The sequence below is a fragment of the Cololabis saira genome, chromosome 16 (genome assembly GCF_033807715.1).
Source record: "Cololabis saira isolate AMF1-May2022 chromosome 16, fColSai1.1, whole genome shotgun sequence".
Lineage (NCBI taxonomy): Eukaryota > Metazoa > Chordata > Actinopteri > Beloniformes > Belonidae > Cololabis > Cololabis saira.
The window spans coordinates 8,990,758-9,015,378 of NC_084602.1; the positions used below are offsets into that span (position 1 = coordinate 8,990,758).

The 24,621-nt window shown below is 39.7% G+C and overlaps 2 protein-coding genes across 2 annotated transcripts; one reads left to right on the forward strand and one right to left on the reverse strand.

Annotated features, from left to right (window-relative positions):
• Nucleotides 1-310: 310 nt before the first annotated feature.
• Nucleotides 311-2,932, reverse strand: LOC133462849 (nuclear anchorage protein 1-like). The gene has a single exon (XM_061744299.1). It carries the CDS (start codon nucleotides 2,930-2,932, stop codon nucleotides 311-313), a length of 2,622 nt encoding a protein of 873 aa, XP_061600283.1.
• A 3,523-nt stretch (nucleotides 2,933-6,455) lies between these two features.
• On the forward strand, nucleotides 6,456-22,829 carry LOC133462459 (transmembrane protein 87A-like). Its single transcript, XM_061743713.1, has 20 exons — nucleotides 6,456-6,613; nucleotides 9,734-9,791; nucleotides 9,887-9,984; nucleotides 11,268-11,384; nucleotides 11,529-11,576; nucleotides 11,717-11,758; nucleotides 13,050-13,176; nucleotides 13,291-13,352; nucleotides 13,465-13,648; nucleotides 13,730-13,829; nucleotides 13,934-14,027; nucleotides 17,985-18,056; nucleotides 18,199-18,307; nucleotides 20,019-20,077; nucleotides 20,166-20,269; nucleotides 20,357-20,433; nucleotides 20,847-20,911; nucleotides 20,990-21,042; nucleotides 22,350-22,380; nucleotides 22,538-22,829. Exons 1-20 carry the CDS (start codon nucleotides 6,518-6,520, stop codon nucleotides 22,577-22,579), a joined length of 1,638 nt encoding a protein of 545 aa, XP_061599697.1. The 5' UTR covers nucleotides 6,456-6,517; the 3' UTR covers nucleotides 22,580-22,829.
• Nucleotides 22,830-24,621: the final 1,792 nt, after the last annotated feature.

Below are 24,621 nucleotides of genomic sequence, written 5' to 3' on the forward strand. Positions count from 1 at the left end.
ACGAGTGTTTCTGCATCGGAGAAAGTGAGGAAGGGGTTTAGATATGCTCCTTATGTGGAAAAAGCAAGTTTTGTACAGATGTTGGATGTGGTTTACAAAGGTGAGTTGTGGGTCCAGCTTCACACCGAGGTTGGTAACAGAGGTAGAGAGGGGGATGTCTTGACCGGAGAAGGAGATGGTGGTTATGGGTGATGACTGGACCTGGTGAGGGGTGCCAGTCTGTATGGCTTCGGTTTTGGAACTGTTCAATTTTGTTTCGTCAATCTTGTTTTTGCTGTTTACTTGGTGACAACCCGGTTGCTTTTTCCACTCAATCTTGGACTGTGTTCTTGTGCTTGTACTGACGCAGACATGCCGGGGTGAGGAACTTCTTAAATTGTCTCCACAGTGAAGGATTATATACCATTTTGGTGTCCTCTTTTATAACAGCATCCTTCGGTTCAGGGAGTCCTTCAATTACTTCAAATTGTTTCAAATTCTCAGTAATTACTGACCCGTTATTCCTTCTTGGTCTCTGCTTCTTTGCGTCTTGCTCAGAAACCCCATCGTGTTCGGAGACCAATGCTGTTTCAGTGACCTTTTCATTGCCCTCCACCAGCTCAGAGACGCCCTCTGGTTCTGAAACTCCTACTTTTATTGCCAACTCTTGCAAAATCATCAAGTGTGGTGTTGGTATACCATCTTCTGATTGAGGTAGGTATTCAATGACCTGATTAACGTTCTCAGATTTTCCTGACTTCTTCTTTCTGCGCTTACGCTTCTTTGCTTTTTGTCCAGCAACCCCATCCTGTTCTGAGACCGATGTTGTTTCAGGGGTTGGTACCGGTTTGGACAACTCTTCTGGTTCAGAGTCTCCCACTTTTGCAGCCAAGTTATCACCGACCTCAGGCTGGTTACTTTCTTCGGTGAGTTCTACATCAATCACCAAGTCTGCTGTCGGTAAACCATCTTCATGTTGATTTGCATCGTCAGATTGCTCTGGCTTTTTCTTTTTTCTGTGTCTACGCTTCTTGGCTTTTTGTTCAGAAGCTTCAGAAACCAATTGCGATTCAGTGGTCATTTTCAGCTCAGAGACCTCTTCTGGGCCTGACACCCCCACGTTTGCAGCAAAGTCTTGGTTAAGCTCATTGTTGCTATTCTCTACAACAACTTCTAACATCTTGTCTTTGCTGTGTTCAGGCTCCGCTGGTGACGCTTTCTCTGTTTCTATTTGAGAAATATATTCTGGTTTGGAGACCAATTCCTTTGCATCGGCCCCCACCAGCTCAGAGACGCCCTCTGGTTCTGAAACTCCTACTTTTATTGCCAAATCTTGCAAAATCATCAAGTCTGGTGTTGGTATACCATCTTCTGATTGAGGTAGGTATTCAATGACCTGATTAACATTCTCAGATTTTCCTGACTTCTTCTTTCTGCGCTTACGCTTCTTGGCTTTTTGTCCAGCAACCCCATCCTGTTCTGAGACCGATGCTGTTTCAGGGGTTGGTACCGGTTTGGACAACTCTTCTGGTTCAGGGTCTCCCACTTTTGCAGCCAAGTTATCACCGACCTCAGGCTGGTTACTTTCTTCGGTGAGTTCTACATCAATCACCAAGTCTGCTGTTGGTAAACCATCTTCAGGTTGATTTGCATCTTCAGATTGCTCTGGCTTTTTCTTTTTTCTGCGTCTACGCTTCTTGGCTTTTTGTTCAGAAACTTCAGAAACCAATTGCGATTCAGTGGTCATTTTCAGCTCAGAGACCTCTTCTGGGCCTGACACCCCCACGTTTGCAGCAAAGTCTTGGTTAAGCTCATTGTTGCTATTCTCTACAACAACTTCTAACATCTTGTCTTTGCTGTGTTCAGGCTCCGTTGGTGATGATTTCTCAGCTTCTTGTTCAGACACCCTCTCTGGTTCTGAAGGTTCTGATACATTTTCCAAAGAAGCATTGTCAGTTTGTGATGAGACACTTATCATTTCTGAGATGTTTTCTGTTGCAGAAGACTCAGACGTTTCCAGGGCAAATTTCAGCTCTGCAAACTTGAACTGTACACTCGATTTCAATGTTTCCTGTGCCTCCAGTTTAGATATCAGATCAAGATGTGAGTTTGTTTCTTCTTCCAGTTGCTTTTTTAATTTTTCTATTTCATCAAGGACCAACTTATGGGCCTCTTCCTGCTTGGACTTAACCTCACCGTCTTTTTCAAGCGTTTTGGACGACTGAACTAGATCCTCAATAATGCCTTTGCACTGATTGAGTTCTCCTTTACAGTCCAGTGTGAGCTGGCGTTCAGCCTCCAAACGAGTTTCAGCGTCTTTGATTTTTTTCACATATACAAGGGAATCTTTCTCTGCTGATTCCTTAAAGTATTTTTCTTGAGCAAGAAAGAAATCCTTTTTCTCCAGCTTTTCCTTAAACATCTCTGTCATCTCAGTCTGTCTTTTTAGTTCTTCCAGGGTCATTTTCTCATTTGCAACCTCGATCTCTCTTTCCCTGTCCAAGTTCTTGTTGATCAACATCATTCTTTCCTCATCATCCTCTTCACGTTCCACTATTTCCCTCTCCAGTTCATTGCTGCAGTCGGTCAGGACAGCATTTTCTTTTTTGCAGTCTTCAATCTCCATTTGGAGTTGGCGGAAATCATCTGAAACCCGGGACTGAGCTCCATCCCTGGGAGAGCTCACAAATCCCTGTCTGGGTCTTGGACCTCCGTTAAAAGGTCCATCCCAGGGAGAGCTCACAAATCCCTGTCTGGGCCTTGGACCTCCGTTAGGAGCTCCATACCAGGGAGAGCTCACAAATCCCTGTCTGGGTCTTGGACCTCCGTTAGGAGCTCCATCCCAGGGAGAGCTCACAAATCCCTGTCTGGGTCTTGGACCTCCGTTAAAAGCTCCATCCCAGGGAGAGCTCACAAATCCCTGTCTGGGTCTTGGACGTCCGTTAAAAGGCATTTCTGCGATCAACACGGTCGGTAATGTGTCAGTAAATGTAGGTTTGAAGTTCTGAAGCGTTTTCTGAGGTGATTTCCGAGTCGTTAGACGTGGTTTCCACCAGAGAGTCTTGCAACAGTTCGTGTCTTGAAGGATTCAAGATATAAACGGTTCGAAATGTGTCAGTAAATGTAGGTTTGAAGTTCTGAAGCGTTTTCTCAGTGTTTTCCGAGTCGTTAGACGTGGTTTTCACCAGAGAAACTTGCAACAGGTAGCGTGTTGAAGGTTCAATACACTATGATTCCGTACAGAGTTTTCAGAGTTTTTGCACAGTGCAATAGAATGTTCTGTTGTGATGTCATCATGGTAACCTTGTTGAGCGCTGAGGCTATATATATATATATATATATATATATATATATATATATATATATATATATATATATATATATATATATATATATATACAGTTTCAGAACATGTTCAGTTTGCATTCCTTCATCTCCAATTTCTTGTAACTGTGATATAACACTGCTTTATATACTAAAAACCTTTCAAATCTATTTCTGTTTTTTAGTTTTTATTCCATGTAAAGTGTTATTAAGCACTCATTACATTTTGTGAAATGTAAATGACTCCAGATAATGAAAGTTGAAGTGGTTCTGAAAAAGGGTGTAAAGCAATTGGTCCTAACACATTTTAAGACACTTTACAGCCATAATAACACAATAAATTCCAGGCGGATTTTTATTACTTAGGTAATAAAGGGTTAAAGTTGAAGTCCTGCCGCCTTCTGGATTCATAACCAATCCAATGGAAACAATCAAAGAAAATCCCTGTACATTTTAAGTGAAGTTATTAGTGTTGTTTTTGTTATTACATTAGTGGTATTAGTACTGGTTTGAAAAAAGTGCATGAAGGGTGAAGATTGTCAAAGCACATTATTTTTTCTTTCATGCATCCTTCATTTTTGTGCAGGGAAAGACACATGGATGGTTTCTCTGTTTATCCCTCATTTATACGTCTGGGTCCAGGTATTTTATGGCACACGTATGTTCATTAATATGGACAGGTTTGTTCTTCCTCTGTGTGTACAGCTAACGTTTAATCTGTCAGAACACAACTGCATCCTTTTACATCAAAGCATAAATTATATCCCAATTTAAAGAGTCTCATTATCTATTAATTTGCATTATTTCATGTGCATTTCTCAGAATATTTATAAGTGGCTTGTTGGGAAATTTTCAAAATGTACTCAAAAACATCATAAAATATCAGCTCGTAGCAAAGAAGAGACCAGATAAAATGTAGTAAGAAAAGGAAGGAAAACATTCAACGCAGATAAAAACTCTTAATACTTAACATGCTCAGACTCACAGGCAACATCAAACAACCAAAGTACCACAGCTCCATTGCTGTTACCACTAAAAACACAGCAGAAACACCAGAAACACTGGATAAAAGCAGGTCCACAAGAGCAAACAATAAACACACAATAAAGCACATAATAAAATTCACTCACCCAGTCATATACCAGTGTGTAACCTATTAGAAAATAGAAATAACACAAAAAAACAACAGTCTCACTCAGGAAAGGTCACAAGGATTCTTCTAACGGACATCGGTTGTCTCTCAGGTTGTTCACTCTATGACGGGGGGAAAAAGCACGGATGATGTCACTTTATTGTTGGTAAAACTGTTGGCTTCTCGCCGCTGTGAGCTTGTCATAAGTACACTAGGTTCACAACAATTGTGTCTGTGCATTTGGGTTTAGCTGTCCTACACAGCTGCAAAGATGTGAAAACTGCATGTTATTTTGTTTAAACCAACCGGCTCTGTTTTGGTAAAACCCCTGTACTGGTGACTCCCTGTGTCGCTCCTGCACCGAGTCCTCACACGTACATTCAGGCTTTTTGCATGCAAAAGAAGATTAAATATTCAGAATCTGGAGCTTTCTTTATTATAGTGTTACTATATTATTTAAGGCTTATTCAGATATTGCAGTAGTGATTAAAATGTACTATACACATGTATCCACAGCAGGTTTGACTGAAGGGTCTGAAAATAAAAAGTTAGAGGCAGATGAATTACTAAATAATATTTTTGCTTACTGAGAGTTGCCTGCATCTGATTTTTCACCATAAATGAGAAGAGAAATACAGGTCTGCTATTTTCAATCTCTGATTAATCTACTTAGGTACATTTCTCCTAAATACAGAAGCAGACCCATTTGTCTTTTCTAACGTGGTATCTTCATTTTCCAGTTTAAAACAAGAGTTCTATATTTTAAACTGTGGCTCCTGCAGATCTGCATACACGGAGACTTGTGCATGAGGAGGAAGGAGGAGGAAGACTTCCCTCCATGAATGAATGAACAGAAATGATGAAGGTGGCATCGACTTTTATTGACTTCGACTGATCGATGGTTCGATCTTCCTGTAACTGCCCTCTTGTACGTGCCCAACGTGCTGCGGGTCCGGAATAAAAAGGACACCCAGAACAATCCTTTGAGTCCTTTCAGAGATTTTTTTAATTATTTTTTTTTATTTTACATTTGCAAAAAGTACAATGATTACAAATCTTAACATTATGCAATTTCAAGTTGAATTATAACATATAAAGAGTATAACTCAAACAAAACAAAAAGCACAACACATTATAACCAGCCAGGGGGGATGAAATTATAACAGAAAGCCAAAACATTTACATACATTTATGGGTTTGATTGTTTTTGAATTAGTAGAAAACTTAATAGAGTCCAGATACTGATTAAATTCACAATGAAAAGTAAAAAAAGAGGGTTTTTTGTGTAAGAATTTGGATTTGTGGATGTGGAATTTTGCAAGGATAATCAACAAATTAATAATAAATGTTTCTTTTGGCTTTGTTCTAATCGTTACATCGTCAAAAACACCAAACAACACATCCTTCCAAAATAATTTGAAATCCGTTTTAATGCTTTCAGACACAAAACTACACATATCACTCCAAAAAGTTTGAACAATAGGGCACAGCCAGAATACAGGACTGTCTCAGAAAATTAGAATATTTTGATAAAGTTCTTTATTTTCTGTAATGCAATTAAAAAAACAAAAATGTCATACATTCTGGATTCATTACAAATCAACTCAAATATTGCAAGCCTTTTATTATTTTAATATTGCTGATTATGGCTTACAGTTTAAGATTAAGATTCCCAGAATATTCAAATTTTTTTGAGATAGGATATTTGAGTTTTCTTAAGCTGTAAACCATGCTCAACAATATTAAAATAATAAAAGGCTTGCAATATTTCAGTTGATTTGTAATGAATACAGAATGTATGACATTTTTGCATTACAGAAAATAGAGGACTTTATCACAATATTCTAATTTTCTGAGACAGTCCTGTAAGTGTGTCATCTTTCATAGATCCTTGACGGTCCCTCTGATCCGTGTAATGACGTGGCACCAGACCGGGAGCCGCTCGCTGGGTACCTGCCGTCTGCGCGCAGACCCCGCCCTCCCGGAGCCGGGTACCTGCTGTCTGCGTGCAGACCCCGCCCCCCGGAGCTGGCGGCGCACGCCGGCGGGTAGCTGGAGCGGCCCCCGCTGCAGACGGTGAAGATGCCAGGTGCTCGGCCTGCTCTGCTGCTGCTGCTGCTGCTCTGCAGGCTCGGGGGAGCGGCCGAGGTCTCCGTATGGAGCGTGAGCATCAACTGGGTCAGTGTTATGCACTTCATACGGAATAAAGCTTTGTTCTTAGGTTATTACGTAGTGAGCTAAGTGTCCAGCAGCTGTTAGCTCAGATAGCTGTCAGGATGCTAATGACAGCTCACGTTTCCCTGAAATCCTCTTTATTCCTTTAATGCCATGATTTGCAATCATAATCATTGTGAATTATTATAAATGCATTGCTATTAAGGTATACTCAGTACTCGAGTTGTAAAAAAAAAAATCAGGGGGATGGTGGATTTTAACATATGGGGACAGATCATTTGTGCTGATTACAAATAATATAATATTACAAATAATAGCAGTGACCAAAACACCTGCAGAAATACTGCAGGAATGACATAGCAGCAGTTAAATGCAGCCTTCTGTAAGCTTTAAATATCCACTGGGCTTACATCTAATACATCAAAACACAACAATAAAAAACAGTTTTCTGAACTTATCAATATGACTCTGTCCTTCACAGGATAAGTAAAATGGATCACTGCAAAAACTCAAAATCCTAACAAGAATATTTGTCTTATTTCTAGTTAAAATGTCTCATTTTAGTAAAACAATCTCATTACACTTAAAACAAGACTTATCACGGGAAAAAAAAAAAACAATTCTCACCTGTTTCAAGTAGATTTTCATTTGAAATAAGAAGAAAAATCTGCCAGTGAAACAAGATTTTTTTGCTTGTAATAAGAAGATAAATCTTGTCCCACTGGCAGATTTTCTTACTTATTTCAAGTAAAAATTTACTTGAAACAGGTTAAAATAAGTTATTTTTCTGGTGATGACTCTAAATGTTGAAATAGCAGTAAAACCACATTCATTGATGAAATGACATAAGGGATGGAAAGTGGGGATGATTTTGACCGTTTTTATTTCAGGGGGGATGCCATCCCCCCCCATCCCCCCTCATCCCCCCTCAAATCCAGTACTGGGTATACTCCCACTCTGATAAATATTGCTGTTAGATTAAGGTAACAGCAGATGCTCTTACTTTGTTAAAAACCTATTTAAAAATGTGCATAACGGGAAAAAAAATTGAAAGGACTTGGGCATCCTGCCAGCAAGTTCATCTATCACGGAGATTAACGCTGGGGTTAAGATAAATCTGGGGATTATCTTGACAGATAAGCACCTGATCAACAGCCATCTAAAGTTAATCACTAAATCTGCCTATTACCACCTGAAAAACGTTGCTAGAATTAAGGGGTTTCTGTCTAAACAAGACATGGAAAAACTTATTCATGCATTCATTTTCAGTAGGTTGATTTATTGCAATGGCATCTTTACAGGCCTGAACAAGAAATCTATCAGGCAGCTGCAGCTGATCCAGAACGCTGATCCAGAGTCCTTACAAACACCAGGAAACTGGACCACATTACACCGGTCATGACATCGCTACACTGGCTTCCAGTGAGTCAAAGGATAGAGTTTAAAATCTTACTGCTGGTCTACAAAGACCTGAATGGTCTTGGACCAAAATACATGCTTGATCTGTTAGTTCCTATGAAGCTCCCAGACCCCTGAGCTTCATCTGGATCTGGTTTGTTGTGGTTCCAGAACCAGAACCAAGCAAGGTGAGGCAGCGTTCAGTTATTCTGCTCCTCACCGGTGGAACAAACTTCCTGTAGACCTGAGGTCTGCTCCAACTGTAGATCCTTTAAATCAGGCCTAAAAACATTACTGTTTACTGAAGCTAATCTTAAATTAAACTTACCTGCTGTACTCTACTGCCCTTACTTTTTAACAGCTTGTGCTTTTTATTATTTTACCTCTTTTCTTATGATTTTATTTGTTATTTACTGTTTAATTGTGTCTTGCAGCTTTTAATGTTGATGTAAAGCACTTTGAATTACCTTGTGTTGAATTGTGATATATAAATAAACTTGCCTTGCCTAAAGTGTAATCCATGTTGACATGAAGGAAAATAACTGTTTGATGTATTTGAAAAAGGTTTTCGTGTTTCCCACTGGTATAATAATTGGTGGCTACAGGGAGAGATGAGCTTTAAGTTATCAACGTTTAAAGTAGAAACCTCCTCACAAGTCCAGGATCGGGGCTTAGGCTGCACAAGAAGCACAGGAGTGAGATTCTAAGCATCATCCCGGATGAAACAGCATCCATCCATCATCTGTACCTACATCAGTCCTTGTTCAGGGTCATGAAGGTTTGCTGGAGTGTATCCCAGAAACTGTCAGCTGGTCTGAAGGACAGCAGAATGAGCATGGAGGCCAGGATCCACCAGACAAGAGCTCAGGTGAAGGCTGTGCAGAGATGCCCCTGAGACCGTGAGATATAGACACACACATCAGGAAAGCTACAACTAGGGCTGTTCGATTAATCGATTTTAAATCGTAATCGCGATTATGTAATTAGAACGATGTCAAAACATGAAAATCGTAAAATCGATTTTTCACTTTTTTTTTTTTTTTTTTTAAATTTTTTTGTTTTTGTTTTTTACCTTGTCTGCACACATATTAATGATTGATACCATATTAATGATTGATGGAAATACCTCTCAATACCTGCGACAAGTGCCCCATTACACACCTCTACCTCCTTCATGGGTTGCATTATTATTTAGCATGCAAAGACCCAGTTTAGTTTAATTAGAAAATGTCTTGTTTTATTTAATTGGAAATATAACTTACTGTATGTTTGCAAGTGCTGATTTGCTGATTTTCTTTCAGAGATAAAACTTTATATTTTATTATATTTTTTAAAACTTTTTTTCAACTTATTTTACAGAGTTTTGCACTTTATTCATTCATTTTTGGTTTAATATGAGCAAAGTTTGCACTTAAAGCCCAATGGGGCAAATGTTCAATAAAAAAACAGCATATTTGAAATAATTTCTTTGCCTTTTGTCAATTCACAAAATAATCGTAATCGAAAATCGGATTTTGAGAGAAAAAAATCGAGATTTTATTTTTGGGCAAAATCGAACAGCCCTAGCTACAACCAGACCTGGGTAGTGTGCAAGAAGAAATCAAGAGCAGGCCCAACGTCCCAAAGTGAAAACGGGAAAGAGAAGAGAAGAGGATTAATATTGACATCATGTCATCTTCATGAATCATAAATCTGCAGCTGACCGATTTATTCTTTTGTTATCAGACGCAGGATGCTGTGTTCCGGAAGACGCTGTATGCCAACACTACTATTTTCATGAGCTGTAAGTGGGCTGACCTCTCCATCGCTCTCAGTCTTCAAAACTGTCATAATTTTGTCTGTCAAACTAGAAAGTTGACTCCCTCTCCCTCTCTGCAGTCCAGAATGATACGGGGTCATGTGACAGAAACCTGGCCTTCAACATCAGCTGGTATCTGCGCTCATCTGTTTGCTATAATGAGGTCTTTAACACACCAGTGAGTATCGCCTCTGTTTGTTTTTTTTTTTTTTTTTAAATGTCTGACTCTCAGAATAATTACTTTTGTTACTGTAAATATGTATAACACACTGGTTATTTACTCCCACTTTTACCACAAGTTAAGGGGGTTTGTATTTTGCATTCATCAGTCAAAACAGCTGGTGAAGCAATTTCATCCTTGTAGACAAAACGGTTGCTCTTTTAACCTGAAATGTCTTTAACTCATATTTGAGGCCCTGGTTTGAGAAAAAAAAAAGCATTCAGTCAACAAAAGGTGATTGCTATAAAGCATACACTCACTGGCCACTTTAGTAGGTGCTAGTCACAGGCTAGAGGAGCATCAGTTTCCTGTTTTTACCTGACAGGAGAAACACCCCATGTGTTCTTCTGCTGCTTATCTGACACAAGATAAAACATGTTTATGCAGTTGTGGTCTTCTGCATGAACGGGTTATGTCAGGGGACTATTTGTGTGTGTGTGTGTGTTACACTGTTTACACTATGCTGTTATTTGGGCCTCTTGCCCAAGTCCTCATTTAAATTAGAAACTGTTCTCAACTGACTTCCCTGGTTAAATAAATACAATAACAAATAAAATGAATAAATATTAATCCAAAATGAAAAAGATAAAATAAAACAGGTGGGTAATACTAAGTAACCCCATTCAGAAGCTTAAAGATCCACCTTTAGCAGCAGTAACTTTAAGTAGCTGTTTCCTGTACGAGTTTATCAGTCTCTCTGAAAGTCTTTTTGGGTTTTTATTCTTAACGTGGCTTGAGTTCATGGAGGTTTTCATGTATCCGCTCATGTACAGCGCCTTTAACGTCCCCTCACAGTAAGTCAAAGAAGTCTGGACTCTGATTTGGCCGCTCCAACACATCAACTATTTTATTTTGCAGTTCAGTTATAGATTTGCTGGTGTGAATGATTTGTCTTCACATAAAACGTTGAACTCCGAGGTGTTTGGAAAATGTTTCACAACCTTTTCCAGGTTATTGTGCAGCAACAGCTGCTTATGTCTACTCCCAATGTTGTGTTTATCCCCACAATCATATTATTTTTATCATGTTTGGTAAATAGCTAGCACTAACTTTCGCACATATACACATACGTACACTTTTTTGCGAGATAAAATCAGATCTTACAACTGTGATGAACAGTGAAACGCTACGTCTCTTTGGTCTAATTACACTTTTCTTATCAGCTTAAGTAGCCTTACATAAGCAGCTTGTTAAGACAATCAGAAATGGAGACAATAACGGTGGCTTTTGCTTTTTCTCAGGACAACAAAGCGATGAACATGTTCGGTATGGACCACATGTTGAAAGACGGCTGGAGCGGCTTCTACAGTCAGGGCTACATGTACTTTGAGAACTGCTCCTCCCTGTTCCTGCCAAAGGTCTGTGGCTGAGCCCAAGACTGACACGCGGTTGAAATAAATCAGCCACACTTCTGTGTTTGTTATCGTACCGTTTAAGTCATGTTTAAATGTTTCCGATCGCTTGTTACACATGTGGGCCTAATATTCTTCTTTTTTTTATAGGTTTATTTCCCAGAGTTCAATCCTTATCAGCCACTCTCCAGCCCGAAGGTGGGTGCTACATCATATTTACCATACTACACTAAATATTTGTCTGACATTCTAACTCTGGTTTTTCAGCAAATCACCAAATATTATGTGCCAGATTTTTGGGGGTTTTATGATTGATAAAACTCTATCTTTGTTTTCAGATCGACCCGTCAAACCAGACCTTCACTTGGCCCGACAAGCCGGTGAGACACACTTGCGATACACTTAACTGAAATGACTGATAAGGGCAGCAGGGCGACCCGGTAGTCAGGTTTGGATCGTGTGTGGTTGTTTGTCTCTTCGTGGCCCGGGGATGTACCCCTGCCTTTCGCCTGAAAACAGCTGGGGCCTCATTTATAAAGCTTGCGTGCACACAAAACAGGTCTTGAAAGACTACGCAAAGGTTGGGATTAACCTCGCGCACAAACATTTTGAAGATATGGGGAACTGGCGACGCAGGCGGTGAGGTGGTGAAATGAAGCCAGATTCATGTCATACTTTTAATGTCATCACATATCAGACTTATAATATAATAGCGCTGATCGTGTCCCTCTGTGTGTGAAGCACAGCGTCAATCAGGACGCGGCCACTTAAAGCTGCGCCATGCGCTTGGTTCGCTCTGGTGGTGCTGCTGCTGCAGCCGCGGTGTCGTGCCAAAAAGTGATTGCCTGCCAGAATCTGATTTCTCCCCTAAAAATGGGTCTTTTTACCTGCCAAAAATTGATTGAAGGCCAAATACAGTTAATGAAAAGTTGTTTCTGCCTAAATATGACTCGATCTCATTCTTGAACTTCATAATCTGAAAATCTGACGTTTCAGCGCTATCGCTCAACGGGCTGCTGTGCGCGCTCCCGCGGCCAGTAATCAGATTCTGGCAGGCAACTCACTCGCTTTATTTTTGTTAGTGATTCCATTACTGTGACCACCAAATAATGTGGTTTTACTGGCCTCCACCTCATCCACAACATCTCGATCTCAGTCTCCATGAAATTTAGTGGCACGGTGGCTCGACACATGTCTCATTCATCCTGACGCAGCAGAAACAGGCTGCAGGCGCTGCGCATGCTCAGCAGGCTCATTCATATGCAAATACAGTCATCATGTAGTTTGCATTGCCCATACATGGTAAAAAGTGGGCGTGTAGAGGGCGGGGTATGAGGCGAATTCACGTTCGCAACCTTCCAGCTGGACTGTGATTTATAAAGAGAACATTGCGTGCAAGTGTGCGTGCACGCGGTTTTATAAATCAGGATTTTTTTGTGCGGACGCCATTTTCGGCTTTTGAGGGCACGTACACTTTTAGTATGAATCCTACGCACTCTTTTATAGGCTTTTAGAGGCTCCTGATCATATTCTTTTCTTTTCTACATTTTCAGATAGTGACTTAATTGGGAATATTCCTAATCTTCCTATCTGTGTATTTGGATTCATGTATTTGTTTTTAATGAAACTGCTGACTTGGGGATGCCCCCTGGTCTAAACCATCTCTTTCAGGAAGTCGGTGCGGTGGCCAAAGCTTGGGAGGACGGTCCGTACCTGTTCATCATGAAGGTGCAGCCGTTGTTTCGTGGACTAGAAGATGACGATATCAGAGCAGAGCAGCTTAACTTTGCTTTTACAAGTGAGAAATTACCGTTTTGTACAAAGAGTTTTAGAATTTGGGAAAGTTACTCACAACCGAAATCAGGTTTAAACATCTCAGCAGTAAAGATTTATGTTTTTCTTAATTTCCTAGTGAAAGTGGAGATGAAAGGACCTCACGACTACTCCTCCCCAGCAGACTGGCCTCTCATGATGGTATTTATCTGTAGTTCATATATATGATATGTGTTTTCTTTCTCCTGTCCTCTGCACGTTGTTTTAAAGTGTTAATCCACATTGGTGAAGCTGTCTCTCCTGCCTGTCACAGTTCTTCATGGTCATGTGCATCGTCTACGTGCTGTTCGGGGCGCTCTGGCTCTTCTGGTGTGCTTGTTATTGGAGGGACCTGCTACGGATCCAGTTCTGGATCGGCGCAGTCATCATCCTCGGCCTCCTAGAGAAAGCCGTCTTCTACTCTGAATACCAGAGCATCCGTTACAAAGGAGACTATGGTTAGTCTTCCTTTTTTTTTTTGTACTTTTATGTACTCATTTGTAATCCTGACATTGTTCTTGTGTGTCCTTTCTTTGCAGTTCTCGGCGCTGTGATTTTTGCAGAGTTGCTCTCTGCCCTTAAAAGATCGCTGGCTCGGATCCTGGTCCTCATTGTTAGTCTTGGTTACGGGATTGTCAAGTATGACTCCTTTTGAAAATACCTTTGAGCTTCTTTGAAACAAAAAAAACCTGCCAGTGGCTTTCTGTTAAAACTGAAGCTTTTTCTTTCACGCTCTGCTGCAGACCCAGACTGGGAACCACGGTGCACCGGCTGGTAGCCGTCGGGCTTCTCTACCTTCTCTTCTCCTCCGTGGAAGGCGTACTGAGAGTGACGGGCGTAAGTTAATGTTTATTCATTCTTTTTAGAACTAAAATGATGAATAGTGAGAAAAAAGCCTTTAAAAAGTATTGATTTAGACTAGTATTCAGAATGTTGTTTTGCAGACTCCGTCTACAACACTGAAGGTAGGTTTGGTCCAGGCTCACGTAATGTACCCTGTGCATTCCAGATAGTGGAGACGGGATATTATCTGTTGCTACCCTCCACAGGGAGCTGAAGTGGACGTGCCTTTAAATAGAAACCTTACCTGGCAAGCACTCAAGGAATTCCGTGTGTACACGTTTGATTTGAATGCAGGAGACGGGGAGAGACTCTGAGAGGCAGACAAGGAATAATGATTGATATTGGCTGATCTAATATGAAGCTGACAAGTTTAAAATCAGACACAGTCAGTACGTTTACATGCACTAAGAGTAAAGATGAATTATTGCCTCAGTCCGACTGATTATTGAAGTTTTAAATCATGTAAACACCTTAGTCGGGCTGCAGTCGAACCGAACTGAAGGTCTTGAAATCAAACTATAAGTGCCAGATAATGTGGCTCTGAATCGAGCTATTCCAGCATGTACAGGACTGTCTCAGAAAATTAGAATATTGTGATAAAGTTCTTTATTTTCTGTAATGCAATTTAAAAAAAACAAAAATGTCATACATTCTGGATTCATTACAAATCAACTGAAATATTGCAAGCCTTTTATTATTTTAATATTGCTGATTATGGCTTAAAGTTTAAGATTAAGATTCACAGAATATTCAAATTTTTTGAGATAGGATATTTGAGTTTTCTTTAGCTGTAAGCCATGATCAGCAATATTAAAATAATAAAAGGCTTGCAATATTTCAGTTGATTTGTAATGAATCCAGAATGTATGACATTTTTGTTTTTGTAATTGCATTACAGAAAATCACAATATTCTAATTTTCTGAGACAGTCCTGTATACTTGGATTTCTCTGAAACTCCACTTAAATCCTTAGCTCCATTGTTGCCAATAGCTTGATTTAGATGTGCATGTAACTGTACTGAGTGTCAGCAATATAAAATAGCGCTGGTAGAGTGGGGGCGTGATGCAGAAGCTGCACTCTTGTTGTATTTTATCTTCTGGAAAGTTTATGCCGTTTTTTCTGTTGAAACTGATGTTTTAAACATTGTTTGGATGCTACTGTGCTCAAAGTATTTGTGGTGGTTAAAGGCCTGGACAATGGGAAAGCTGTTGTATGGAGCAGCTGACTGGGCTTTCCAAAGACCAGCGAATGCTCGTGATAAGAGCTTTAATCCAGATGACTTAAAGACGAGAGGTCAAGGAAGTCAAATAGGGGAAAAACAGAGAGCAAGAAAAGGTTTAATTTTTTTTCTCCCCATCGTCATGGGGAGTGGGACATAAGACTTCAGACAGATCATAGTTTACAAATCTCATTAACTGGGTCTCTGGAAAGCACCTAGAGATAACTTGTGTTGTTATTGATGCTATATAAATAAAATGTAATTGAATTAACGCAGATTTTATTCAGAATAGAACTTTTTCATGAAAAATATTTGCTTAGTTTGAACATGATGAGGTTGAGACATGGGCAAGAAAAGGCCTTGAAACTCTTCCAACTAATTTGTAAAGTAACAACAGTCCTGTGACATGATGGAGTCTGAAAGAACCGTCTTGCAGAGGTGAAGTCTCTCAGATGTAAAGACGGGCAGAGGTTTACCAGCCTGCAAAAGTCTGCATCTATAAGTTGTGGAACAATTGCAGAATAATGTTGTTCGCTGTACAAATGTGAAGACTTTGAATGTTTTATCATTTACAGGGCAGTATTATCAAAAGAGACCAAGAAACTGTAGAAATCTCTGTATGCTGGGGACAAGACTGAGCTAAGCTTCACTACATGAACAAGGTTTAAGCTGGTTTAATACTGTAATGGAAACAACTGCGTGACCTCAGGAGGCAAGAATACAGTTTTTCTTGCCATGTACAAATGCAGGTTAAAGTTCTGACAAAGTTCTGTCCTGCAACCATGGATGCTATGTTTTTTTATTTTTTATGTATCCTTTATTTATCCAGGAAAGTCCCATTGACATACAATATCTCTTCTGCCAGGGAGTCCTGGTCAAGTTGGCAGCAGAAAAATAAATTCAGTAACTTTACAAAAAAATAAAAACATATCAAAACAAGAAACAAACAAACATAAAACATACAAGGATCAGAAAGCTAAAAAGAATTCATGACAAATAATGGCACTTGATTAAAAACAATGACATTGTTCTGTGAAAATTGATTTTAACATATGTTTGAACATGTTAAGAGAGGGTACCGTAAATATTTAAAGTTGAGTATGTGTTGTAGCTCATTCCAAGCTTGCGGTGCATAAAAGGAAAAGGCTGATTTACCAACTCTGTTCGAGTGCTTGGGGCCATGAGGAGAATTTCTCTGATGATCTAGTGTTATAGCTACTAGAGTAATATTTGAATAAATTGGATATGTACAGAGGTAGTTTACCCAGTAATGCTTTTGCAATTTCTATGTCCCCCAGACTAAGAGGAGAAGGGCCGGCCGTCTGGGTTGCTATCAGCGCTCGGTTTACAGGCCCGTGATGGTTTGGTGGGGCATTTAGCACGGTCACATCTGGGAAGTAAAAATCAATGAAAAAGGTTAATTCAGGTTTAAGAGTAACACGTGCCCTCGTGCAGGGCCCATCTTTTTCAGGGAGGGCTTTTCATCAAAACATAATTTCATGGTAGAAGAGTCCCGGTGCTGAACTGGCCCGCCTGCAGTCCACACCTTTCACCAGCCCAACATATTTGGATTATGGAACTCCATCAGCGGGTCGCCTCAGTTCTCCAGACGTATGTGGACTAGTTAAAAGAAGAGGGAATACTGCAACTTTCCTCAAACATGTCGCTGTTTAATTCAAAATTATCAAGGTTACATTTCCTACATTTGAAAATCTTTGCATTCTGTTATTTCCTTTCTATACATTGTCCCTACATTTTTGAGGTTGTACTTATTCATCCATATTGCCTGAGCATGTAATATTGCAGCAGTATTTTAGATTAATTAGTTATTATTCATTTAAATTATCTAAACGTTTGTCTAATTTTTAAAGCTGTCCTTTAAGCGCCATTTTCAAAAAGTGATCCTTCCTTCTGCCTGCTTCATATAGACCAGGGGTCGGCAACCCCTGGCTCTAGAGCCGCATGCGGCTCTTTAGCGCCGTCCTAGTGGGTCCTGGAGCTTTTTCAAAAATGTTTGACCTTTTTTTTCCTTTTTTTTTTCTTTTTTTCCTTTTATCTCTTCTTTTTTTCCTTTTTTTCTCTTTTTTTCCTTCTTTTTTTCTTCTTTTTTCCTTTTTTTCTTCCTTTTTCCTTTCCTTTTTAATCTCGACATTTCGACTTTTTTCTTGATATTGTACTTTAACACATTTTGACTTTTTTCTCGAAATTTTGACTTTTTTTCTCAACATTTTGACTTTTTTCACGAGATTTTGACTATTTCCTCGATATTTCGACTGTTTTCTCAAGATTGTACTTCAACATTAATCTTGACATTTCAACTTTTTTCTCGAAATTTTGACTTTTTTCTCGACATTTCGACTATTTTCTCAAAGTGCATAATAAAAAAAATCGCAGTTATAACTAATATAGATACTGTACATGCAACATGTGTTGCCTTTCGTTCTAAGTCTTAAGGCTGATTTATGGTTCCGCGTTACAACAACGCAGAGCCTACGGCGTACCCTACGGCGTAGGCTCTGCGTCGATTTAACGCAGACCATAATTCAGGTTTATACAAGACTTTTCATTTTTTGCGGCTCCAGACATATTTGTTTTTTGTGTTTTTGGTCCAATATGGCTCTTTCAACATTGTGGGTTGCTGACCCCTGATATAGACGCATGTTGTGCTCTGTGCCGTCGTCCTAACTACGGATTTATCTTGTAACGTCTGACTCTCGTCTTCCCTCTGCAGGGTTTCTATGGGACGGTTGCGCTTGTGGCAAATCTCAGCCTCTCCCTCATCGACTCCTGTGTCATGTGGTGGATATCCTTTACTCAAACAGTCAAACGGACTGCTCAGATCCAATCAGGAGCCATCAGTACTTTTGTATTGACTGTGTAGTGTATAGTGCACGTTTTTACTTGAATTTATGCTCAAAAGAAATTATCCTTGATTGCGCTTGTACATTTTCATCAGCCTGTCACAAACCACTCGTCTGTTGAAGCTCCGCAGAAACGTGGTGAAGCTGTCTTTATACCAGCACTTCACCAACATGCTCATCTTCTCTGTTTTAGGTGAGTCTACGTCTCCTCTGGAGGGCTGTGCATGTGTCAGGTTCTGGTTCTTAGAAAAGAACCAGATGAAAGTTGTGGTTCACAGGGGCGAGCTTGAAGCTGACCCATGAAGACGTAAAAACAACCAGCCCGGCTCTTTTTGATCTCTCGCTTGTTTGAGCTGTACACAAGACTCGTGTGTAAAGAAAACCACTTTTCAGAATGGGTTTTTCATCAAGGACTTATATCAGCGTCTCTTTATTAACAGTTTACTTTTCACATTTGAGAGCAGGATTTTTTGTCTAAGTTCAGGTGTGATACTGCTCTTTCCCTAAACGCCAACCCAGCACTCAAAAAGTGGCCTTTTTTGTACATTTTAGCCGTATTTCACCTCAAAACTGTGTTCCTGCACTCGCATGCATTGCTGCACAAATGTCCGGTCGTCTAGTCTGCAATCGCTGCTCACTGCTGTGACACAAACCCGTCAGAAGTTGTAACCGAGGGGGAGCTAGATGTGAGGTTGACCTAATTGCCTGTTTGTGAGAGCAGTCGTTTTATTTTACAGCATCGCCTCCACAGAATTACCAGGGAGACAATTAAATCAGTCCGTCCGCGTAGAGAGGATCTCTGGGAGGCCTTAACACGATAACAACAGAGCAGCGTTGTAATCTGGATATAAACAGTGTAGATGGCTGCAGTTGAGGATTAATGACCGCTTGAATCGTTTTTGGCATCGCAAGGATTCAGGGATTCAGACTTTTCCTCCGAAAACTGAGCAAAAAAATGCATTCAAATAAACAGATCTATTTGCTGTTTTGCTGACAGGCTGCAGCAAAAGTTTCATTTTTTTCTCCTACGCAACACTCTTGGACTCGTTCCTGTCACTGAACACGTCACCTTATTCGTTGCTGTGATTGGTCGTAGCGCGAACCAACTGTGTGCAAAGACACTTTGATTAGCTATCGTTGGATGTGGATCGTTTTCAGACCGACATCCTTCTAGATGTGGGTCTAATCTTGCAGGCTAGGAGCTATGGACCCCTAAAGGTCCCACCAACCCCATTTACTACCAGCAGAAACTCCATGAAACACATAACCAACCAGTACAAGGGCAAAGCGTTCAAACACTGCTTTTGTGTTTATTTATGAACCAAAAGCATGTTAAATGGGATTTAGCAGTATCCCGAGGCTGACGAACCTGAGGCAGTGTTGTATATTAAACTAAAACAACTAAATCTTAATTCTTATTGCAGACAATAAAGAACATTCACATCCAGCTCTTAGGAAATTGTATACAGGACTGTCTCAGAAAATTAGAATATTGTGATAAAGTTCTTTATTTTCTGTAATGCAATTTAAAAAAAAAAAAAAAAAAATGTCATACATTCTGGATTCATTACAAATCAACTGAAATATTGCAAGCCTTTTATTATTTTAATATTGCTGATTATGTTCTAATTTTTTGAGATATTTGAGTTTTCTTAAGCTGTAAACCATGATCAGCAATATTAAAATAATAAAAGGCTTGCAATATTTCAGTTGATTTGTAATGAATCCAGAATGTATGACATTTTTGTTTTTGTAATTGCATTACAGAAAATCACAATATTCTAATTTTCTGAGACAGTCCTGTATGTGAATTTCTTTTTATGATAAATAATGACTTGAAAACGATGATGTTGTTGACATGGTGGTTATATCAAGTGACAACAGTGTTTACTTTGTGTCCACAGCTTCCATCATATTCATTATTTGGACCACCAAAGTCTTCAAGCTGGTCGACTGTCAGAAGGTCAGTTCAGATACTCTGGTGATACTGCATTCGCTCCATGACGTTTCCTGGCACAGAGATGAAATGTGAGATGACTGTCTCTCTCCAGGGCTGGAGGAACTTGTGGGTAGACGATGCTTTCTGGCGTCTCCTGTTTTCCACCATTCTGCTGGTCATCATGGTGCTGCTGCGTCCCTCCGCCAACAGCCAGAGGTCAGAGTCGGAGTGGAGCTTTGCCCCCCGGACCATAACGATGTCTCGGTTCACAGTAAATGTCATTCATTTGTTGTTTCCTCTCAGGTTCTCTCATTCCCCTCTGATTGATGAAGACGATGAAGAAGATGAGGCGAAGGAGCCAATGCTGAATGAAGCTTTTGGTAACACTTTAATTGAGTAGATCTGTTGATGATTGGCACAACAGCGGATGGCATCGATGATCTTAATAAATAAAACCAGAGTAACAGCATGGATCAAATATTACTTTGACAGTTACCGTATTGGCCTGAATATAAGACGGTGTTTTTTGCGTTGAAATAAGACTCCTTTCCTCCGTTAAACATCAACTGCAACATCCATAAGGAAAACCCTAGCCATTTACAGTCAGAGTAATGAATGGACATTGTTCTATTTTCATTTCAGTTCTGGTACCTAATCAATCCTGCATTTGCATTTTAATTGTAGGCTTCTTCAGTAGACTGGGATTAATAGGAAGTTTCCAGGCTCTTGTTATGATCATATTATTAGACAAATGATTCATAGATGACCTCAACTGATGCTCTGTGCTCTCCAGAGGGAATGAAGATGCGCGGCTCCAAGCCTGAGACAAATGGCTCTCAGAAACTGGTGACTAAAGAGGTGGGTTTCTGTCTCCTCGCAATATTTAATCATGTTTGTTAATGTTGTAATCATATTTCAACACTGTTGTCTTGTCAGGACGAGGACCTGAAATGGGTTGAGGAGAACATTCCTACATCGGTTGCTGATGTGTAAGCAATGTGGATTTTAATTTGAGATATTTCACTTCTTAATCGTCTTGTGATTACAAGCTGCCATGAAAATATCCTCTTTTAGCTTAAACTTAAAGCAGCACAATGTAACTTTCAGCTTTTGTTGAGTTTGGCGGCTTCTTTGGACAAAAGTGGTAGTGCTTTACCAGAAAGAACACTACGTTTCCCATGAGCACCAGCGCGTACTGCCGGAAAAATCCTGTCTCCATCGCGTGCATTTGTTTTGAGAGAAGACGGGACGGACTTTCAAAACTACTTTTCTGTTTCACCAAGTGAACAGACGGAACGCAAAAAAAAGATGTTAAACTGCTGGAAAGGAACTGGAATTTACCGGGATACCTTAAACAAGGAAGCCAGGGAGCGTACATGTTTTGTATCCCTCTTACTTCTCTTTTCTTTTTTTTGACTGCTATATTATGATGAAGAGGCTCCGAGGCGTGAGCAATATTTTTGTTTTCCTCGTGAGATTATTTTTTTCCTCTGCAGCTACAAATAGAGTTAATATTTTTTCCTCAACAAACTAGTTTTATCTGAAGATTGGGGTTAATTGCACCGCAGAGAGCTGGCCAGCAACTGCGTTTAGCTGGAGAAGTGGGGAATAAAACCCGTGTTTTGATCCGACCCGTCTGTGTGAGTGTTTGTGGTACTGTGTGGAAGGTTATGTTTGGTCGTTACAGCCGCGATCCAACCGAGCCGACGACTCTTTTACTCTTTTACTCTGTTATATCAGATACTTGGCCTGCGTGGTTCTGCCTCCGAGCAGGAAAGCGGTGAAAAGTTAAACCATTAGTGATCTTTTCCCCACGTCTGTTGTGTGGAGCTGCTACAGCCACAACGCAGCAACGGGTTACCAGCTTCTGCTGAGCTCTGCGCTCCAAGCCCCGCCCATTTTTGTCTCGACTACGAATCGGGAAGGAGGGGGAAGTGACGTATGCCGCAAAGCAGTCAAAGCCGTAAAAATGTGTAGTTTTTTAGTGTGGCATGGTTCCTACCATGCTCCTCCAAGTTACATAGTGCCAGTGAAGGTGATACAGACCCCTCAGACCATGACAGAGGTTCATTAAACCTGTTGGAAGTTGATGTACCATCACAATGACTCTGGAAATATTATATTAAGGTGGAAAAGTTACATAGTGCTGCTTTAAGTGAGAATACATCTGTTGTAATGTGCTCTGTTGCTGTTCATAGGAGTGTGTCATTATAGGTTAAGAATTTAGAGTAATGTGGTTAAAACGCTGCCAGCTGTCTTGAAACGTGTGGTTTTCTGATTCTCTCTCCTTCAACAGAGCGCTCCCTGTGATGCTGGATGAGGAAGAGGTAACTTTCTTCTTCCTTCCTATTATTCCCGTGCTGGTCCCATGATTCTGGTCACATTTTCCTCTATTTAAAGAAGTCTCAGAAATGAGCTTTAATCTGCTCTCGTTTCCACAGTCGCACTCCTGCATGTGTATTAATGTGAGTTTTTGTCTTTCAGGAAATCCTAAAAGCCAAGATGGAGAGATCCAAAATGGAGTAGAAAGCCTGATTTAAGAATTCAAAGAAACGATTGTTACCGTGGCAGCAATCAGCTGAAGCATTCAGTGACGTCATCACCTAAAAATGTGGGAAAGCCCAACTCTTCTTTTAAAAACGTTCTTTGTTTTGTTTTACACCGATTGTCAGACTATAAGAAGCTCTGATGAGTGAGTCGTGTGTTATAGTGAGACGCTACTGTGGCGGATGGTTGTAGACGTCAGAGTTTAAGCAGATATACTCTAAAACATTTTTTTATGCATATTTGACTAGTTTCACACTTGTTTCTTCAATCAATCAGGTGCTGGACATGTTTAAAAAAAATAATGCCCTTTTGGAAAACAGAATACTCAACAAAACTTCGTCAAATTGTTATTGATTTAAGACGGTATGTGAAGGGAAGTGTTTTTTTTTTTTTGTTTTTATTTGTTAAAAATTATGAATAAAATTTGTGGAATAAGTTTTCACACCCACTTCAAAATGCAGCAGTGACAGCCTGCAGGTCCGTTTTGCAGGTTGAGCTAAAACAAATGTTATTTGGTAATTGAGGATAGACATCATATGGTACAAATAGAGGGGATAAAACATGCTAAAAATGCAGTCGGTGAGAACATATTAAAATCAGCAGTGTCTTAACAATAGGACAGTAGAATGTGCTGTGCCATACATGTGAGAAATAATGTTTTCACCATATGTTTTGTTATGCTGCATATGTATTGGTCACATGAGTACATAAACTAGAGAGTAGCTATGTCACATGATTAATCAGTAGCCAGATGACTTAGAGTATGTGTTTTACTTTTCTTTTTTTTCCCTGAACGTTTTATTTTCCCTCCCCTTTCAGGTAGACCTATGGATGGTGTATGTCTCACGAGCACTTTACTACCACTCTGTTGTCTGGCTTACTGAGTAGTCGCAGTAATCATATCACTGTTATGGGGAAAATGCTGCCTGGGTTCAGGCTGTAGGGAGACTGGTCATAGAGATGCAGCTTCTTCTCCTAGCGTGACCAAGGCAGTTAAAAATGTGTCCCCAAATAGTTGTTTTACAAGCTCTTACTGAAAGGTAAATGATTTCAGCAAATATAAAAAGAAAAACCCTTAGAAAAAACACTCCCAGATTCATTTTAGAAGCATACATGCCCACTTGTACAAAGTTCAGGCAGTCTATTTTCTTTTTCACAGAACATAAGATTTTATTAGTCACTCAAGTGAAAATATATTCACTGAAATGTACAGCCACTGAATACGGAAGCTTACAGTTGGAGTCTGGACCTAAATTCAAACGTATGATTTAATGCATGTATATTAGGTCGAAATTATATTAAGACACTCGCCTGAGTTAAATATTACTAATGGCTTTAAATCAGTGGTTCCCACAGTGAATGAAGGAATGAATGCTTGGCCACTGCTAACATGATGGACAGGTTTTTGACGGGGCTTGTTTGACGGGGTTTGTTCATGTTTTTAAACACATTTTGCACAGAGAGGCATTTTCAAAAAATGTATTGATCGCAATGTTGAATATTGTTACACAGTTACCGTAACCTGTTACACTGAACATAATTACACTGACAGCAAAGAATACCGTTATACAATAAATAACAAGTTGCACTTGAAATAATTACACTGTAAACGTGGTTTGTTGTTTTGTCATTTAACACTAGTACCACCGAGGCCCTCTCACAGATGTTTGAGGGTTTTATTGTCTGAATAACTTTGTCTAAACAAAATCCACAGGTCTGTCACTCCCTGGCCTTTCCTAAATATGTGCATTTTATATTTTCTGGAGTTTTCAACATATTCAAATAAAATACACACAAGTTTTGAACACGTTTTACTCAGACTGCCCCTCTGAGCTGGACCCCCGTATTGAGATATATATATATATATATATATATATATATATATATATATATATATATATACATATATATATACATATAAAAAATAATAATAATAATCCACTGATTAGCTGTTAGACCTTCCTTGTCCACGCAGGGTAGGGAAGATTTTTACACAGACATTATTTTGCTAATACAAATTG

Bases quoted from the DNA above. Each gene is read 5' to 3' on its own strand.
- LOC133462849 (XM_061744299.1), bottom strand. From the start codon at position 2,932: ATGCCTTTTAACGGACGTCCAAGACCCAGACAGGGATTTGTGAGCTCT.
- LOC133462459 (XM_061743713.1), top strand. From the start codon at position 6,518: ATGCCAGGTGCTCGGCCTGCTCTGCTGCTGCTGCTGCTGCTCTGCAGG. The intron at 11,577-11,716 runs GTGGGTGCTACA...CTTTGTTTTCAG, and splicing joins AGCCACTCTCCAGCCCGAAG to ATCGACCCGTCAAACCAGAC. The intron at 18,057-18,198 runs ATATCCTTTACT...TTGCGCTTGTAC, and splicing joins ACTCCTGTGTCATGTGGTGG to ATTTTCATCAGCCTGTCACA.